This window comes from Leopardus geoffroyi, chromosome A2 (genome assembly GCF_018350155.1).
Source record: "Leopardus geoffroyi isolate Oge1 chromosome A2, O.geoffroyi_Oge1_pat1.0, whole genome shotgun sequence".
Classification (NCBI taxonomy): Eukaryota; Metazoa; Chordata; class Mammalia; order Carnivora; family Felidae; genus Leopardus; species Leopardus geoffroyi.
The window spans coordinates 121,048,807-121,069,895 of NC_059331.1; the positions used below are offsets into that span (position 1 = coordinate 121,048,807).

General features: G+C 42.7%; 1 protein-coding gene across 2 annotated transcripts in view; it reads right to left on the reverse strand.

The window, feature by feature from the left end:
* CPVL (carboxypeptidase vitellogenic like) overlaps positions 1-21,089 on the reverse strand; it is a 133,575-nt gene that overhangs the window by 57,757 nt on the left and 54,729 nt on the right. The window contains exons 8-11 of one of the 2 annotated variants that reach the window (XM_045495180.1): positions 12,157-12,279; positions 11,499-11,630; positions 6,396-6,494; positions 4,264-4,437 (exon numbers count right to left, since the gene is read on the reverse strand). In XM_045495180.1, coding sequence (XP_045351136.1) covers positions 4,264-4,437; positions 6,396-6,494; positions 11,499-11,630; positions 12,157-12,279 — 528 coding nt within the window. The remainder of the gene's footprint in view (positions 1-4,263; positions 4,438-6,395; positions 6,495-11,498; positions 11,631-12,156; positions 12,280-21,089) is intronic. The other variant, XM_045495181.1, reaches the window with a different exon arrangement.

A 21,089-nucleotide genomic window follows, 5' to 3' on the forward strand; every position in this document is an offset into this window, starting at 1 on the left:
GGGTCATTCATTTGGGTCATAATAGGTATGTAGTGGTATATTATGGTTTAAATTTGCAATTCCCTAATGGCATATATCATGTTGAACATCTCTGCATATGCGTCCATCCCACCTGCATATCTTCTTGAGTGAGGTGAAGGTCTTAAGACTGGGCCTGGTGGCTCAGTTGGTTAAGTGCTGGACTTTGGTTCAGGTCATGATCTCATGGTTCATGGATTTGAGCCCCGTGTCGGGCTCTGCGCTGACAGCTCAGAGCCTGAGGCCTGCTTCAGATTCTGTGTCTCCCTCTCTCTCTGCCTCTCCCCCACTCAAACCCTCTCTCTGACTCTCAAAAATGCATAAACATTAAAAAAAATTTTAATTAAAAAACAAAAAGACTTGGGTCCGTTAAGGTCTTTGACTATTTTTTTTTAAATGGGGTTGTTCATTTTCTTATTGTAAAAACTTACAGCGCAGGCTTTCCTACCTGGCATTGGTTCCTATGGAAGTTTCTGCTTGGATTAAGTTGTGGTATTGGCCTCTTTCTAATTTGTGGAGAAGTGGTTTGCCCTCTGACCTCACTTCTCTCACAGATCTAAGAAGAGCTGTTGACTTTTCAGTTTGTTTAACTTTTTACTTGTTCTTGGGATCGAGTGGTAACTTCTAAGCTCCTTACATGCTGGACTAGAAACCAAAAGTCTGTTAAGTCTTTCTTATTTTTGTGTTTTCCAGGGTTTCTTATATAACTTTTATATATAGCACGTGCTTAAGGACTTTTGCTAAAATTTGTTGAACATCATTGATAATAGCTTATATTTTCAAGTACTTTCTAACCATCAGTCACTGTTCTAAGTGTTTTCACATACGTAATCTATTTACGTTCTCACAAGAACTCACCTACAAGTGCTATGATTATTCTCCTTTTATGGATGAGAAAGCTGAAGAACAGAGAGTTTAAGTATCTTCCTCCAAGGGGACACAGCCAGTGAATGGGGAACCAGAATTCAAACTCAAAATATTTGAGAACCCATGCTCATAACCACCATTCTCTACAACACAGCTGACTCCTAAAATTCCTGATAATATTGTGACTTCGATTTAATCATGAAGAATTCCAATAGTCCAAGAGATTATTTCTCTTCCTAGTTATTTTGAAAACTGCTAGTATATTTCAATTTACTGCTCAAAGATCTGAAGTTAATGAAAGAGAATGACTTTGAATACACATTCCCTGTAAGGCATTGCCAGAAAATGATTATATGTTTATGCAGTCTACACAGAAACTCATGTGGCCAGGAGTTCTATTAGTTCCCAGAAACTGTCGAAGGTCTCCTCAGCCCATCAGAGATACTTCGTGTTGCCTAAAGTGAATCTGGTACCGGAAAAAGACCTCCAAGTTCCTATGAATAGAAACATGTGCACTGTTTTCTATGACAAATTAGCACTGAGACTTGCATAAATATAACTTTGAGGGTACTAATGTTTTAAGCCAACGTAGGTTGTTCTGATTCTATTGCATATACACTGAGGTTCACCACCATTAACAGACAAGCCAAAGATCATCGTTGCCCTGGAGGCAACCTCAGCTGTAGCAAAATACATAGTCTGCTTTAGAAGCGCCATTTTGTAGTCTGCACTCGGACTGACTGCACATTTTGTTCTATCTTTTTTTTTTAATTTTTTTTTAATGCTTATTTACTTTTGAGACAGAGAGAGACAGAGCATGAACAGGGGAGGAGCAGAGAGAGAGGGAGACACAGAATCCGAAGCAGGCTCCAGGCTCTGAGCTGTCAGCACAGAGTCCGACGCGGGGCTCGAACTCACGGACCGTGAGATCATGACCCGAGCCGAAGTCGGACGCTTAACCGACCAAGCCACCCAGGCGCCCCTTGTTCTCTTTCTTTATGGAAACATGGCTTATCTGTACCACTAATCTACTCTCTTTTTTATCTAACAACTGATTCAGAGCTTCAAGTCTCAGAAATATTCTGATTTCATTAAAATTCATATTGGTTGGTTTAAGACACATGGGAAGCAAGGACAGAGAAGTCTACATATCAAAATACTGGGTCGTTTTTAGTCAATATAGTCTTTATCAGTTAAGATAAATGGATACTCCACGGATACTCCATGGCAATTAGCCAATATCAGAAGAGTTTATATTCTCAGGGGAGATGCACGGTCCACCCTATCCTCACGTGGTTGAGAAAAGAACCATATTCTAGTTAAATGTATAGTGAGAAAATGTATCTCCCAAGGGCACAAAAAAATGTACAAACTTCCTTATTTGCTCTCCCCTCAAAAAAACCCACTTTGCATTCTTTGATGTTATATTATAGTCTATTGTTTATGCCTTGAAAACACAAGCGTTCAGCTCTTCATGGCCTAATAAATTTGTAGATAAAATCTAATGATTTATGGAAAAGTTCATAAGATATATTTTTGATGTATCACTAATTTATGGAACTTATTTTTCATTCATTCATTCATTCATTCATTCGTTCATTCATTCATTCATTCTTTAGATCTGCTCCAGTGCTGGAAATGACAGCCTGTAATGGCAGTACAGTGTTCTAAGTGTGCCCATAGTTGTAGAGACAACATGGTCTGAGAGCTTGCAGAAGAGGATGACCAGCTAAGTGCTTTAAACAGGTGTGCAGAGAAGTCTCCAACTGGCAAGCATGAAGGACCCCCCAAAAGAACCAAACACAAGGATGGTTGAAATTCTGACCTCATCCAGCCAGACCCTTTCTTTCCTAGAAAGCATTTCATAAAGTTCTGCAAATTTGTAATGGATTTGTAGACTGCATGGCATCGGCCTTAGATTATTTTCATTAAAGGCTGTATGTATGTCTAGGGACTCAAATCATCAAAAAAAAAAATGAGGCCTTCTAGGTCTGGCATATTTCAAAACACAATCTAGTAAGGGTACGTGTGGTGATGGACTCCCTTACACGGTAATGACAGCTGTAGCCTGAATAATCCTGAGGGAAAGTATTCCTAATAGAGACATCGTAGACCTGTGTATTCCTCATGCAGAAAATGGTAGTAAAGGGTTTGGCTCAAATTAAAGCAATGTATTTGGAGAATTTTTTGACCAGTGGAACTAAAGTATCCTGAGGTGTGGTTGCCTTTTTTTCTAATTTATACAAAGGTGTGTCAGAGACCAGCTGCCCTGTTTTTGGTTCATCTCAAACATTACTCTTGCCTCTGCCAGGAAATAGAGAGGAAGTGGATCACCTCGGGTGGTGATCTCGATCATGAGCACACTTACCCTGCAGAGCTGGCCCATATACCACGCCTGGGACAGATGATAAGAGCCCAAGAAGATCAGAGAAGGAAGTGAGAATAAAGGAGCAGCAAAGAAATTCACAGGATGACTCCTCCCTCCATCATTTGCTCTTGGTGCCCATCCCTCACTTTGAGAATTCTAGGATCCATGACCCCTTTGCCTGAATTTTCAGGGCTTCACGCTTTCACTTTCCTTTGGTACATCCAGCACCAACGTTTATTTATTTTTGGGACAGAGAGAGACAGAGCATGAACGGGGGAGGGGCAGAGAGAGAGGGAGACACAGAATCGGAAACAGGCTCCAGGCTCCGAGCCATCAGCCCAGAGCCCGACGCGGGGCTCGAACTCACGGACCGCGAGATCGTGACCTGGCTGAAGTCGGACGCTTAACCGACTGCGCCACCCAGGCGCCCCTGGTACATCCAGCACCAAATCAGGCAGAACATCTCAGACAACGAAGTACTTGAATTTACACTCCTCAAGACAGAGACTTTCTCATTCATTGTTTCAACTTGACAGCCTAGCACGCTCTTGGGCTTAACGTAGATACTGAAAAAATGGTGGCTAAGCAATGGGAATGAATACAATTATTAGGTAAAATGCATCTTTTGGAATAACCAGTTGGCTGCATTAATTCCTGACTTCGTGGGGATTAATATTATAAAGCAGGCAATAAGGCAAAACCGGCTTCCACAGGCCAATCAACTTCTTGGCTCTGCTGTACTTCTTTTCTCAAGAAATGATGAGAGGTGGCATGTGCCAAAGAGAATTCCATTTTAAGGAACCATCAGGGGACAGTGATTTAATTAGAAGGAAAAAAAACCCACTTAATTCAACGAAATCAAACAGTAGGGGAGCTGTTATTTACATTTGTAAAATATCTTAAAGATAAAAACATGGCGGACGTCAAATTACAAACAAAAGAAAGTCACCTCTGCTCTAGATAATCTAAAAAGTTCTTGAAATCAACAGTAAAAGAAGTAACCCTCTTACCTTATAATTATCCATGATTTCAGCTAACCATAGCTTAACGGACTTTACTGTATCTTCTCGCATGTACTTTTCAACTTGGGATCCATCACTAAAAGTCCGGTTTCCCACGTGGATGGCTTGTCTCACTTGTGGGAGGGACAAAAATTTCCCATAGTAATTTTGGTCCTCGGGTTCCTGGCAGAAGGAGACATCAGAAAAATATCAGAACATGACTTGGTGACAGGAACAACGTGCTGGGAAAAAGCTTCAAATTTCTCAGAACATAAACCATCATGAACAAGATGAGACATGGCTGTTAACTCTGGTCTCCACCCTGACATTTTTAACTTGGGGGTTGTGAGGTAATTTAAATGTTACTGACAATAAAACTGGATGATCTGATACCTTCACAGCCTAATAGCCAATTTGCAAATGCTCAATTTTCCTTTCTCGGTAACGAAACTTCTGCAGTCTATGACTCCAATCAACAGCCCCGCTTGAGGCCAAGACCAGAAAAACGGAAGAGGTGAGATTATCAAAAGCCATTTGCTTCTTGTCGGAGGCTCTTCGGGAGGAGGGTCAAATAGACCACAGGAGCCGGGGCGGTGGCATGGCGGACTAAAAGCTGGGCTTTCTTTTGCATGTTCTTCTGTTTATTAAAACCATACATAGAAAATAATCAGCTAACCATAATTGAAAGGGGGAAATATACCAAGTGTAAAAACAGATGATACCTTATGAAGGACATCAGACAAAAGAAAAGTCGCCCATGATCCTTATTTAAAAAAATATATATATATATTGCATAAAAGTCTGTGGTATTGAAAAGTCTGTGAGGGGCGCCTGGGTGGCGCAGTCGGTTGAGCGTCTGACTTCAGCCAGGTCACGATCTCGTGGTCCGTGGGTTCGAGCCCCGCGTCGGGCTCTGGGCTGATGGCTCAGAGCCTGGAGCCTGTTTCCGATTCTGTGTCTCCCTCTCTCTCTGCCCCTCCCCCATTCATGCTCTGTCTCTCTCTGTCCCAAAAATAAATAAACGTTGAAAAGTCTGTGATATTCATCATACTAAAAGACAAAGGAGTAAGTGCTATTTTAAAAAATGACAAAAATCATAAAAAAACTTAGAGTTTGAGATCAATAATTTCGTGCATCATCAATTTATGCTAATTTGTTGAATACATTACTTTGTAAGGAAAAAAGAAATGTAATTACAAATTCTGTTTCTCTCTTGCCTACCATATGTTTTCCTCTTGGTAGACTCTAGATCCAAAACCACAGGGTTAGCAAATTCTATTGAAATTAGCTTTGTATTTTATTTATGAAATAGTTAATAAATAAGGCAATTTTAAAAACAAGATACATTGTCATATACACTAGACAAAGATCGTACAAATCCAAATCCCCACTTTGGCTCCCTTGGTTATATTTGATTAATTCTTCACAAAAGACATCAACTTTGGCCTGCTTTTATGAAAGAAAACTACTTGAATACTTTAAGAAATATTCCAGAGAGCTTGAAGTGAGGGCCATCCTAAGCGCACAAACCTTCTTAAGTTAAAAGTAAGACAAAGCAAATATTTTCATAAAGGCTTTGGCAGTTTTGATTATCCAAGCTGCCTTAAGTACAGAACAAATAATGTGGACACTTTCAAGAAATTCACTACAGTCTTGGCATTCTGGAACCTCATACCCAGAACTGCAATACTGGCCTATCCTTGACAAAAGAACTTTTGTATCACAAGTTCTACTGGGGGGAAACTGTGTTAATCAGAGATTGTTCTGAGTTATCTGGAATATCATACATTCTTGATGGTCAGATTATAACATATACAACATCAGTGGGGGAAAAAAATCCTACAGATTAGTAGACCAAATAATGCACTACAGTTAGGACATATTTATCTAGTATAAAGTCAGCTATAGTATTTCTCTCTCTCTCTCTCTCTTTTTTAATATATGAAATTTATTGTCAGATTGGTTTCCATACAACACCCAGTGCTCATCCCAAAAGATGCCCTCTTCAATACCCATCACCTACCCCCCCTCCCTCCCACCCCCCATCCCAGCTATAGTATTTCTCAAGTCGAAGGACGTTTGGTGTTACCAAAAGGTTTAAGCAAACACTAGTATAGTTTGTAAACTGTTGCACTCATTACCTTGCACTGTAACAGGTTATAGTAACTAGGACATCCTGTGACATTCTGGAAGTAAGAAGGGCTGTTTGTTAAGTCACCATCTAGTAGTTTATCCAGTCCCTAGGTCGGGAGAGAGGGAAGAAAGAAACAAGGAAAACATCAGGGTAGGTAAAAACGTACAGACATTTGTCATTGTGTTGACACTCCTCCATTGTTTTGTTCAACAACCTTTTATCGCACATCTTCTCTGTGCTAGACACTGTCTCAGGCATTGGGGACATGGCCCTGTGAACATGACAGAGCAAAAGTCCTCCCTAATGTAGCTTATATTCTAGAGGAGGACAATAAGCAAGCACTCATAGGAAAAACATGCAGTAAGGTAAGCGTGAGAAGTCCTAAGGAGAAAAGTAAAGAGAAGAAGAGTAGGGAATGTCATGGGGGTGTGTGGGCCTGTGTGTGTGTGTGTGTGTGTGTGTGTGAGCACGGATGCCGCGGGGAGGAGGAAACAGAGGTCTCACTGAGAAAGTGGCGTGTGAGTAAACACCTGTTGGAAGGAAGGAAGTGGACCATGGAGACATCTAGGGAAATAACATTCCAGGCAGGGGAAACAGTGAGCCCAAAGCCCCGACTGTGGGAGTGAGCTTGTTGGGAAGGACAGCCGTAACACGGATGGCTGACCACTCACCCACAGTTTGAGGAGAGAGGGCAGAGGGTATGGACAAATGAGCAGGTGCTTGGAGTTGGCGGAAGTTCCCTTTGGACTCCTGACCTTAAAAAGTGGTCACCAGCGGAGGTGAGAGCAGTGGTTGCGTGCTCTTCTCCAGTCACGTGCAGCTGCACAGAGGCAGGCGTGGGGTGTAGAGTGGCACTTGTAGCCAGGATGGCGGTCCAGCCAAAGGAGGTGGACTGACCTTGAATTTCAGTCGGGTAATTAGAGAAGCTAAGATTTAGAGGGGTTAAGGATCATGAAACTGTAGTAGGATCAATGGACCGGAAGACAGTGGGGTTGCAGGATGGTTATTTGAGTTTGTATATTCAGAAAAGTGAGCTGGCACAATGGGAATCTGAGATCGTGGAGTGATTTTCAGATTTGTTTTTGGGAGGGGGACTGAACAGCTAAGGTAAAGAAGAGAACAAGATCACTAAAAGAGAGGAAGCCAAAGAACTAAGGGGCCAGGTATTAAAAGGGTCATTCATGCGGATACTGTGATCACTAGAAACAATGGCAAGCATGATACCCTTGAGAGAGAAGGAGAGTGAGGCAGGAGCTACAATACTCAGAGGATGAGAAGGAGAAAGCCAGAGGGTTGTCGGTAACTACAAGAAGTGGTGGGTGGTGGGGCGCCTGAGTGGCTCAGTCGGTTAAGCGTCCGACTTCAGCTCAGGTCATGATCTCGTGGTCCGTGAGTCTGAGCCCCGCGTCGGGCTCTGCGCTGACAGCTCAGAACCTGGAGCCTGCTGCGGATTCTGTGTCTCCCCCACCCCTCTCTGCGCCTCCCCCCACCTCTCAAAAATAAACATTAAAAAAAAAAAAGTGGTGGGTGGTATCATGTGAGGATATGAGAATCAACACTCAGAGCTTCCAGAAGGATATGATCTGGAAGTAGCACTGAGGAGCAAGGACACCCCCTCTAACCTCCTAACCAAGTGCCTTACAGAGTAGGTAAGAAAGAACCCAGCCCCTGCGTGGGGGCGGGGGGGGGGGGTAGGGGGAGAGCGGCAGCAGCAGGGCTGAAGCAGGCTGTGGGGTAGGGCAAGAAGATGAAATTGTCATAAAAGAGATTGAGAACACTGGGACGTTTTGGGATGAGGAAATTGAGTCTGTAAGGAGCTCTTGTAAAAGGATGAATTCGGCACATTTTCAAAATCGACGATCAGGTGCGATTTTAGGTTTTCTTACAAGGTAAGAATATAGGTTACCAGTATCCTAGTTCTACAGGGGAGGAAACAGGCACACAGACGTTAAGCCACTTGCCAAGGACGCCTTACTAATAACGTCAGACTTGAGATTCAAGCCCAGGCCACGCCTCTTCAGCCCATGTGTTCTACCACACACACCCTAGCTCCCCAAGGGTCACACTGAGGTCTCTCCTAGTCTTCAATTCTTTCTGGCCATGCTCTTGGGTTTAATACAAAATTTTATTATTGTATTGGACTAGTTTTCTGTATCAAAGTTAATTAATCCAAGTTACTAGGGCCACAGGCCTAGGGACCATGTATGAAAAGGATCATCGCTGTAGAAAGGAGGGGAGGCAGTAAGTATGCTCCAGCAATGCCACGGTCGCTCAGGACCACTGGCTCTGGCTGTGCAGATTGTGCACGTCATGGGGATGCCTGGTGGAGGGGTGAGAAGGGCCGGAGAACCAGCCAAAGTTCTGCTTGCCAAGCTGGATAACTAGGTTTGGGCTGCATTTGGAGAAACAGCCATTGTGTGAGCCATCTCATGACTCATGTATGAGATAGCTCATACAATGGTGGTGTCCACTTGCCAAGCCCTGAATCCATAGGACTATGTCAGCCCAAAGGGAGACGCCTTTTTCTAAATTGTCCACGCAGAGGGAACACTGTAGGCCAGCAGTAGTCCTGAATGGATGCAGCATTTGGGGCATTTATCTTTAGAAATTATCAACACCAATGGAAGATGAATTCAATCCTTAAGCATGGATCTGATTTCAGAGTAAAAAATCATTTGTTATCAAACAAATAAAGAAGGTGGGTGGTCCAGACCTGTGAAATCCAGTTTCTGGTTGAAACTTGCTTCACAAAAAGAACTCTGTGATCCAGAACATTGTCATGATAAGGGAGACAATACAGGACCAGAGACGGGCCACTGTGCGCCTTGCAGAATGTCTAAATGTCCCAGGATTTTTATTTTTATCTTTTTATTTAAAAAAGTTTTTTTAATGTTTACTCATCATTGAGAGAGAAAGAGCATGAGCAGGGGAGGGGCAGTGAGAGAGGGACACACACAGAATCTGAAGCAGGCTCTAAGCTCCACACTGTCAGCACAGAGCCCGGCATGGGGCTCAAACTCACAGACCACGAGATCATGAGACCTGAGCCGAAGTCAGTGCTTAACCGATTGAGCCACCCAGGTGCCCCTGTCCCAGGATTTTTATAGACTGCCTGAAAGTTAGCCACAGGAGAAATACTGGGGTGGGAATGGTGTTGGGGCGGGGATGGATTCTAGCTCTAGGCCTTCCAGAATCTATTAAGTGGCTTCTGGCAATTGAAGGGAGGCCCTCTGGGCCTTAGCCTCCTCCCCAAGGAAGTGTGGACGTGTGTACGTGTGTGTGTGTGTGTGTGTGTGTGTAAGGGCAGAGGATGATCTATAAAGTTCCCTCCAGCTCTGAGTTACTGCTCTTTGATTAACTAAATCATTTTAAGGGACCAGAGCATCAAACAGCCTCTATTATTTAGGCCTGTGATTTTGACATTTGTATTCTCTCGGGTCTCAGGATTTCTTGGGAGACTTCTATTGCATATACTGAAACACATTTGATGAGTACTTGCTTACTTTCCCAAGTGCCATTTTATCTATTTCCCTTGAAAAAAAACAAAGGTTTTTTTGTTAATTCATCACTCCAAATATTGGACCGATGGTCACAGAGACATTGCATACCTTCAAAGATTTCAGGTTTTGTTGTTGTTTTTGTTTTCGTTTTGTTTTGTACTGTATTTTGGTGTCTTTCTGCATTTTTTTTCCTGATGAATCTAGTTTGGCAGAAACTCTAACCTTGCAGGGCGTCTCCTCATTACCTCCGAATGCAAAGAATAACCTGAACTTGTCAACTGTTTCACTAAACCTGTGGGTGCTCAGGCTACCGCATCATGCATCATGGACATCTTTTCTGCTTTCCTTATCCCTCAGGGCCAATCAGATGTTTTTCCTCTTAACATCGATAATTCTTGGATGCTTCCTCACAAACACATCAAATATCTCACTTGCTTATTGGTCTCACATGATGTAAAATTTGATATTAATTTTAAATTCTAACAGTTCAATCCTTTCACCCTTTCCGCTTACTACAACAGACAGCCTAACACTAGACTGAAAATAGTCATCGCAAGTTGAAAGGCAACCCTCCCTGTCCCCATAAGATCCCTCTTCCTTGGCATTTACAATTGCACAGGAGATTCTGAATCCACACTCTGTAGCCACACCAGGCGCCCTTACTTATAAAATGGAGCATTTTATATTTGTTACCCCCTTCTAAGTTTGTATGTCTCTCGTTTTAATCTGAACCAGCTGACCTGCAGTGCCTAGAAGACTGCTAACACCAGGCCTCAGCATTAATGGTACAGGATGTGTTCCCAATAACAAAAAGACCGAAGTCCTCAAAATGCAATCCTTGCCTCATTTACTCGTGTGGGAAACATGATGGCTCTATGGCAAAAGCAGCAAAACAAAACAAAACAAAACAAAACAAAAACCCTTCAGGAAGACTGTGGATACACAGTCTTTGTGTGCACTGGCAAAACCAAATCAAACCCAAACAAAACCCCGAATGTCTTACTATCTAGTATATAGTCTCAGATTTGAAATAACTCTCCCCCCAACAAAAAGGGTGAGGAATATACCCATATTATTTGATCCTCAAATTCAGCTTTGGGGAAGTAATGTGACAATATTTACAAACACCAGTGGCCCTCTGTAAAAGGTGCTGGTTTCTATACTTCATAACCTTTGTTCCTGACGCACAGGAACGTGTGACATTTGTTACACACTGGGGCCACTTCTCCAGCTGAAACACCGTGTGTGGATAGAGCATATGTTGAAGCACATGCACCCACTTTCTGGGTAGCCTTTCTTCTGATTTCCTTGTGATAGGGTATGCCTTTAGGGCTACACAGCATTTAAAGAAATCAAAACAGTTAATGAAAGACACAGTTAGATAAACACTCCAAGGTGATCGAAGGTTTAAAATACAGCCCAAGTAAATTCAAAGAGGCCGGGACAGATCTTTTCTCCATTTCCAGCCCACACATCTGCCTCCTGAGCTCAGACAGCATCCCAGATAGACCTTCTCTAACAACAACAAAATGCCTGAGTGCCATGGGGATTCTAGGACCCTCCTCAGATGGTTCTCATTGCTCCAGGGCAACGCAGGCCCCAGAACTCACTTCAAAGGCTTGAAACCACCTCTCCTCCCTGATGTATTTCACGCAGTCATCACACTGCTTCTGGAAGTACTTTCTCTGCTTCTCATCCAATAAGCCAATTTGGTACAGGAATGTTGCATAGCCCCCTATGATCTGAGGAGAGAAGAGAAACACAAATACCACAGGGAGAGAAAGAGAGAAGTTAGGGACCCACTTGCTTGATGAAATAACCCTTTGTAATTCATTGAGCGCGTGCTGAAATTAGCCAAGCAAGACAATTACACACACACACACACACACACTCACACACACAGATCTCACAGAACACACAAACACGTACACAACACGTACAAACATGCACAATACACATACCACACACAATGCCCACACATACCACAAGCATACACACGCAACCCACATGTGCACAAAATTCACACAAACGTATCACACACACGTGCGTGCCCCACATTCGCACTCACACCCAATCTAGGCTGACATAGGGAGTTGACAGCTTAAAACATTTTGTAAAAATTGGAAGATTTCAATCATTAGAAAATCAACTGGGCAACATTATTTCCTTTTACCAAGTTAGGTCTCTAAGGTAAGAGGAGCCTCCATTTGACTAAAGGGGATTTAATCTTTTCAGGGACAGAACAGAAAAGAAAAAGGAGACACCTACTGATTCAGGATCAGAATACGCATCCCCAATAGCAACTCCTTTCAGGTTGATTTTCGTTGTCATCACGGGGTTCAATGTATGGATATAGTGTGCAAGGGCTGGCACGTACTTCCCTGCGTAAGACTGAGAAGGGCAGGTGTTAAAATGAACCATCACAAATTGGTGCTATAAAAATTATGTGTTTATGGGGCGCCTGGGTGGTTCAGTCAGTTAAGCGTCCGACTTCAGCTCGGGTCACGATCTCGCGGTCCGTGAGTTCCAGCCCCGCGTCGGGCTCTGGGCAAATGGCTCAGAGCCTGGAGCCTGCTTTGGATTCTGTGTCTCCCTCTCTCTCTGCCCCTCCCCAGCTCACACCCTGTCTGTCTGTCTCTCAAAAATAAACAAACATTAAAAAAAGGTATAAAATTATGTGTTTAAGCTAATTAAAGTAAGACAGCAGTATTTCCACATGAGACATACCATATATTTTCTTTACCTTACGCTGTAAATTCCACAATAGCACAGAGCTCTGTCACTTCTTTTGGCATCCCAAATAGCACCCGTGACATGCAAGTCATGGGTGAGGTGCACAAAAAATGACAAGTGGATGTGTAATAGGCGAACAGTCTAATTTCCTTCCAAAATAACATGGGCCAGTAAATACAATTCCGCCACCCACAGAACCTTTCTTACCAGAAAGCTCCATTGAAAACTTCATTTACAAAGAAAAGGAAACCCCCAAGGCCAAAATTAAGATTTCAAAATACTTACGATGATGCAGCTTGAAAGCAACATGTATTAAAGCAAGAGGAAAAGGAAAGTAGTATTTATTGGCTACTGAAATTGTCACTTGACAACTATCTCTGTTTCCAACCTTTCCAAGTACAAAGTTCTTTTCCAATTTTAAAATATTTTGTGGATGCAAACATTATAATTCTGCTTTTAGATTATGCTGACAAAAGCTACTATTCAGGGAGATTTAAAAAATCATTTTGTATTTTTTACATTAAAAAGCTTCCTTTTGGACCATCACCTTCATGTCTAATATCAAACTTCATATGTTCAAAATGAAGCTCTAATCCCCAAGCCTTCCAACAGCCTCTCTATTATTAACTCTGTTCTAACTGCTTAGACCAAAAATCTTGGTGCCATTCCTTCCCCCCGCCACCCCCCCCCCCCCACACACACACACTCTCTCTCTCTCTTCCCACAAGAGTTCATCAGCGAGCCTTGTCAATTGTACCTATTCTGTCAAAATAGGTCCAGGACCCGGTGTTTTCACATACCCATATTTCATCACCTTTTCCTTGAGTAATCCTCTTTTGCCTGGATTATTGCAGTGGCCTAACCACCACCCCCTGCCCCCACTGTTGTCCTTCCCCTCATCCAGTCTATTTTCAAGATGGTGGTCTACTAGAACATAAATCTGAACCCTCTGATGACTTCTCATCTCCTTCAGAGTAAAAGCAAAAGTGCTTTTTTGGAGGCATAAGGATTGGCATGATCTGGTCACTTCATTAACACTATTCCCTGCTACCTTTTTGCTCATTCCTCTCCAGCCCGTCTTGGACCATAATCATGATTGTGATCCATACTGGCCCCTTCCACCAGGGCCTTTGCATTAGTTGTTCCCGCCACCCGGAATGCTCTTCCCTCAGTGTCCTTATGGTTAACTCCCCTACTTCCTTCAGTGAAGCCTTCTAGGAATGCTTTTCCTCTAAAATTTGGACACCCCCTTTTTTTGACATTTTATATTTCTTTTCTCTATGTTTTCATTGAATCCTATTCATTTTCCTATACACTTCAACTAATTCATCTTGTGCATCGTTATTCTCCCACCCACACTAGAACCAAAGATCCACGAACACAGGGCTCCACGTCTGTTTTGTGGGTTAGTATGTCCCCTGTGCCTGATGCTGTTTATCTGTTAGTGCTCAGTAAACAGTCATTGAATGAATGGTCTTGAATTAACTTACTTGCATTTGAAAAACGCGAATGCATATGTGTTCAAAATAGACTAAAGGCATCATGTGGGTACTTATGAGTCTGCAGACCCTTTGTAATATTTCCAAGGCTCTGCAGGGGTCTGTAGTTCAAAGGCTGGGAGCCCCCGAGAGCTCTATTAATTCTACACCATAATCGCATGCTGGAGATGCCATTACTCCCATTTCAATACGAGGGCATTGAGGCTCAGAGATGTTAAGTGGCAGAATCAGAATCAAACCTGCCCTGACCTACTCCCAAACTGACACTCCTTCCAAGGTATGATACAATTACGTAATCTGCGTAATTTATACAAGATCTCCTCACTGATGCAGACCTCTGTGGAGTAGTAATTATTTAGGCAAAGTGTTGACTCAAAACAACGTATCCATTCATAACCATGAGCACATTTTAGAGTCCTTGTGGTAATAAGAAGATGTGTTTACATGCCTGAAATGCAGTTTGCTGCCCAAAAGTGCTATATTCTCATGTGAGGAACAATAAGTGAACATTTATCGAATATAATTTCTGTAAGGTGAACAAAAGAGGCCAAATTTCCTCGAGTAATCGTTTCAGTGGTAAACCTGTATTGTACAGTCTTCATTCAGTAATGGTTTATTAGGCAACTCTTCTGTCAAAGGCATCACAGTAGATATTTGAGAAGGCACGAAAATGAATACAACACAAGACTCGTAAAGCTAATGCTTTCTTTTTGAAAAAATATTACAGAAAACTTGACTCAAATGTGATAGGGCAAGGGCACCTGGGTGGCTCAGTTGGTTAAGCGTCCGACTTCGACTCGGGTCATGCCCTCCCGGTTTGTGAGTTCGAGCCCTGCATTGGGCTCTGTGCTGACAGCTCAGAGCCTGGAGCCTGCTTCGGATTCTGTGTCTCCTCCTCTCTGCCCCTCCCATGCTCATGCTCTGTCTCTCAATAATAAATAAATGTTAAAAAAATTTTTTTAATGTGATAGGGCAAAATCTACCATTTCATGGATTATTATTCTCACAAGGTGTACCTTGCCCAGCACATAGTAGGACCATGAAGACACATTTGAGAAATGAATGACTAACCTGTCATTACTGCTAAACATTTTTTCTCTATTGGAGGTCATCCCTTAAGCTGTCTTGTTATAAGACCTAGCAATAGAACATCTCTTTGGCTCTTTCTGAGATGGAAGGGCATGTACTTTAAATTGCTCTATTGAAGGTGATGACAAATTTAGGCGAAAACAGCCACATTTTTATGGCACCTTTCCTCCCCCTCCACCACCCCCCTCCCCCGTGACTATCATGTGTATCTGGGATATATCCAGGCAGGAAATTAAGAAGGAACATCCACTCAATTTCTGAGCATCTACTATGATCTACTATGAACAGGCTACCTCCCCCACTTTAATTTGAGCCACCTGACAGTTAACATTATCTTCCTATGTTTTAAAACGATGAAAGCGAGGGTCTATGCATTTCAATCACGTGCCTGGCTGGGATTTCATCTAGGCTTGGCTGCCTCCACATCTCCCATCTCTCATATCCAATCACATTTCAGTCAAGGGTCCTGGAATAGACTACGAGTCTATGGTCTCCCAAGCTGGGGCTCAGCCCTGGGTTCATCCCCTACAAGCTTGCTAAGTTGGCCATTCAAAGAAAACACGGGTAGTTCTACAACCATGTCCAAAACAGATTCCTCACTGTTCAGTCCACATCTGCTCTCCTAACGATGATGTTTATCTCATTTTTGCTTTCTAATGACTATCACACACTTCCGTGCCCTGTGTCAGTGTGACAAATCCTTCACTGCTGTTTTCATTAATCATTCCATTGGTTGAGTGGCTCAGGCTGTCACACAGTAGACAATTATGGGATTATTTTATGGAAAACAGACACTGAAACATTATAATGAAATTTCAATTATTTTCACTCTCCTTGTGGAGACATTTATTTATTTATTTATTTATTTATTTATTTTTGCAAGATCAGGTTAGTTTACTCTTCCCAAATCATTTATTTCTCAATTTAACGATCTCTGACCACCACAGCACTTTCAAAGACAACCAGACAATAAATCAAATGTTTTATTTACCCAGCTTTCTCTTTTCTGGATGTATTTTAAATAGAATAGAGACGTATATTTTGGGGAGAGACTTTAGGTTTGTTCACCTATTAGAAATGAACTCTATGGCCCTTAGGACTTCCAGTCGCAATCCTGTCATTTTATGAACTCTTGTTTCTTTTGTTCTGAGTCCTGCCTATAACAACGATGGGAACAACAACCAGCACAACTATCAGCCCTGTGGTTTCTCCGATCTCTTGCTGGTGTTCATCAATGTGGGCAGCAGCTGGCCGGCGAAGCTCCTAAAGCCTGTGAATTAGCACTAACCTTCTACCAGCAGATCAGACCCTGGCCTCATAAAAGCTCGAAACAGCATCAAAGCGATTATAAAAGAAGAAAAGAGGAAAAGCGTGGCCACTAACTATCTGAACATATATTGTTTCAGAATTCAGCAGTGACCCTCGAATGAGGACCTCAGCCAGACAAAGGTATTTTTCTAACACAATCACTCAAATTAGGTTAGCCATCGACACGTCAGGATTTTAGTCTGCCCTTATTATTCCTTCCTAATATTTAAAGAAGCTTCAAGCTGCAGTTTCCAGCACCGTTGTTGTGTGGCTCACGTTTTCCCATGGTGACCATATTTTGAGCTCGGCTCTGACAAGGAGGACCAGAGATATTAAGGTGTGTTTGTATATGCTTGTATTCCTGGGGCTTAAAAAAGCAATAAGCCTCCACTTTTCCTCTTACATCGGAAGGATCTCGGAATTCAGCTCTCAGTCTTGTATTTCCCCCCACGAGAGGAAAAGGTCTCAACATCACAGCTGAACAGTGGTTTTCAATCTCAGTCTGCAATCTTTCTGAGTTCTTAAAGGATGTTTGGAACAGCCTAATGGAAATCACGTTGGGAGCATATTGTACTTGTAAAAATAGTCTAGAGAGAATGTAATGCTTGGTTAATTATCCAGATGTGTAAAAGCACAATGAACTAGGGACTTAAAGAAACTTGTAATTGCGTATTCCGTCGCAGCCCTCCCTTCTTACATGTTCCCGCAACATTCACAGCGGGCTTCCTGTACCCCTGCCACCCGGTTACTCTTAAAGGAGGAAAAAAGATTTCATATCTAAAATCAGCTCCCCTAGAAGAAAAAAAAAATCGTGTCAGAGAATAATACTATAATGGAAACAATGTCGTCTTGCAGAAATTTCACATATGTTAGCAGTTACTATTGTTTAAGCTGCTCTGCGTTTCTCGTCTGCATTTCTTACTAAAGTTTAGGTAAAACAAAAAAAAAAAAAATAGGTGCAGCTATACTCATTCTCTGCCTTGCTTCTAGGTACACGTTTTATGGTAAAACATGTGGAACCTTCACCCAGGATAATGAGCAATGGCCTTGGAAATGAGACACACCGAAGCCTGGACACAAAGCGTCACTGTCCACGGGTCCTAGTTCCTATGCCCTGCCTGGAAGTGGAAAAGGAGGAGTTGTCAGCCTCAGGACTGGTATGTTGAGCACCCCCTGCTCTGCTCTGTCCCCGCCCCCCTAGCCACTCCACCTGGAATGAACATCTCTTTGAAGAACTCACCTATGGGCTGGTCATAACTCCTTCGTGTCCCCAGAAGGACACAGGGCGGGCTACCCTTCTGGAAGGAGTCATAGCAGTGCTGTATCCTCTAGCATATCACCAACCACAGACTGTTGGTGGAACCACCCCCACTTATGGAGGCGATCAAAGAGAATAAGGGGATATGCCTTGAAGAGAGCTTTATACACACATTGAAAAACCTCAAAAACGGGGGAAGAGCCCAAGTGTAATGGAGTAACAGATGATACAGCAGCCCAGAAGACAGGACTGAGTGAGAGGGACCTTGACTTCATCTGGCCTCAGGGTAGACTCTTATTTCACTGGGGACCATTATTTTCTCCGAGAGAAGACGTGTGTCCTTAAAATGGCCAGTTGAGAAAATTAATGAATGGGGAAAGCTGGAACTTCGGTATTGTGGTAATCTGTACAACTTCTTAGACATTTCTAGACCATGTGTCATCTAATTTCCAGACCACACTGCTGCAATTAAAAAAAAAAAAAAAGGAGGGGCGCCTGGGTGGCTCGGTCGGTTAAGCGTCCGACTTCGGCTCAGGTCATGATCTCACAGTCTGTGAGTTCAAGCCCCGCGTCGGGCTCTGTGCTGACAGCTCAGAGCCTGGAGCCTGTTTCAGATTCTGTGTCTCCCTCTCTCTCTGCCCCTCCCCTGTTCATGCTCTGTCTCTCTCTGTCTCAAAAATAAATAAACGTTAAAAAAAATTAAAAAAAAAAAGGGCAAAAAGAATAAAAGAAGGCTCCCAACAAGAGTATGACTTTATCTAAACATCTATTGTTCTGCAAAATGAGCTTAAAAGAAATGTAGAATCTCTAGGAATAGACACGTAAGAAAAACATCTTGATCTGTATCTCTTGGTCACATATTTATGCAAAGGTACACGCTATGCGGCCTTCCAAATGATATATTCTTATTTTGCATTCAAAGGATGCTTCTCTAAAAAAAAAAAAAAAAAAAAAAGAATCCAGCACAGCCAGTATGGAAAACAGTATGGAGGTGCCTCAAAGAATGAAAAAAAGAACTACCATATGATTCAGCAATTCTAGTTCTGGAAAATATATCCAAAGAAAACCAAAACACTAATTTGAAAAGATAGCTGTGCCCTCCCATGTTCACTGCAGCATTATCTACAACAGCCAAGACATGGAAACAACCTAAGTGTCCATCGATGGATGAATGGAGAAAGTAGTTGTGGTACATACATACAATGGAATATTATCCAGCCATGAAAACTGAGGAAGCCAACCATTTATGACAACATGGATGGAACTTGAAAGCATTATGCTAAGTGAAATAAGTCAGACAAGGAAGACAGTGTATGATCTCACTTACATGTAGAATCTAAAACACACACACACACACACACACACACACACACACACACAGAAAACAAAGAAAAAGAGATTAGACTTGTGGTCACCAGAAGCAGAGTATTTGGGGGAGGGGGAGTTGGGGGAAGGAGGCCAAAAGGTACAAACTTCCAGTTCTAAGTCACAAATTCATTTTCAATTCTAAAAGAAATATTGGCAGGTCACATGACCAAAACTGAAAATAGACATTTGTCATGAGCTCAAGAGTTAAAGCGGCTTGGATGTCATCTAATAAAATTCAGCAAGTTCCAAGCTTTAATAAATAGTTGCATTCCATGGACTTCAAGCCTTTATATCACTTGAAACTTTCATTTACTCCATAAAACTTTATGATCAAAGCTAAGTCTTTACGATTAAAACTCAGCCTTCGCCAGAAAGACAGAAACGTGCAAAAGGACAGGGAACTTCTTTTATGTTTGTATAAGGTTGAAAACCCTTAGACATTCTGCACGAAATAGGGAAGGGATGTTGACTCCCTTCTAAGCACAGTGCACCTGCTTTCTGGAAGAGGCAGGTCTCAGCGATGGAGGTTTTGAGGCTCCAGACAACATCTACACAAGCAGGGTTCCAATCTTTAGCCGGTTTCTTGTCTACAGTCTTTGGGCTCCGGAATCCAGCTGCTTAGTCCCAATCCTCGCTGAGTGACCTTGGTAAGACCTACCTCACCTCTCCAAGCCTCAGTCATCTCAACTGTATCATGGGGACGATAAGAATAGTGCCAGCTTCAGAGGGTTGCTATGACACACATAAAACAGTGCTTAGCCCCATGCCTGCCCTACAATCCACTCTCAGTCTTCTCAAATAAGAGCTACAAAATAAAACTAGTGAACTATAGACTCTTGAAGGCCTCCTTCTGGCGGCCAGACTCAAGCCTGGACTAAAAGGATACTGGTGTGGGCCTGCAGAATAGTTCTCTCCCGCTCCTTGCTTGTATATCAGTGCTGGAAAATCCCCGATTACAACTATGCCTTCTATTCAAATACAAGCATGTTGAGAGTAAGTTTAATTTATCAGATCCTTTCTAATGGACAGTGCGCTGATGGCAAGTCAGAAAGGGGGAGAGGAACAAAATAGTCATGATGGAGAAACAGGACCTGAGCACAATATAGCCAAGGAAAGAAAGGGAGGCTGGGGGTGGGAGGTAGGGTACCGGATGGACCTGGAAAATAAAGGAGTAGAAAGGAGGGTTCTCAGGGCCTGGGACACAGAGCAGGGAGACAGGGGCGATGGAAGGGAGATGAAAAGAAACTGGTGAGAAATATCATCAATATTTTTATTTTGTCCAGCAACAACCTTGCACAAGGCTGCTCTCTAACATTCAACAAACACTTTGCTTAGTAGTGTAGGAAACACATTACACAAACATGGCTCTCACCTACTGGGAGCCTGCAACCCGAACCCAGTGGACCGTGATGATTCCAGTAAATGTTGTCAGACTCCATGATCCCAGCAGGACTTCATTCATGCAGATGAAGATAAAGTATCCTATTAAGCTCACTAATTTTTAAATAGCTTCAAAGTTTTGCCTTATTTGGCCCTCACATTAACCATGGTTGCAAAATTGCCTCTGAGGCAACTTGGCCCCTTCCTCCGGATCAGGGAGAGATGCTCAGTTGTAACCACATATTCTGCCATTTTGGACACGCTCCCCATTCATTGCCACAACCACCCATAGGCACGGAATCTTTCCGGGGAGAGGACGCAAAGCCACACGCTCAGAGAACAATGGGCAGTGCCCCTTCCTCCCGCCGCCACCTTCCTGCCTTCCAGTGAGGGCTGTTTTGCTTTAACTTCTAGCTGGGCCCACGGACACTTGAGAGGATTCTCAAGTGAGTCTGTACCTCAAAAACAAGAGCAATCTCACTAATAGTTACTGGCTCAGAAAGGATAACCCTTATAAAGAAAGTTAATTATGTGAATTAAATGCAGCTTGTTTCTCTTTTTGAAGT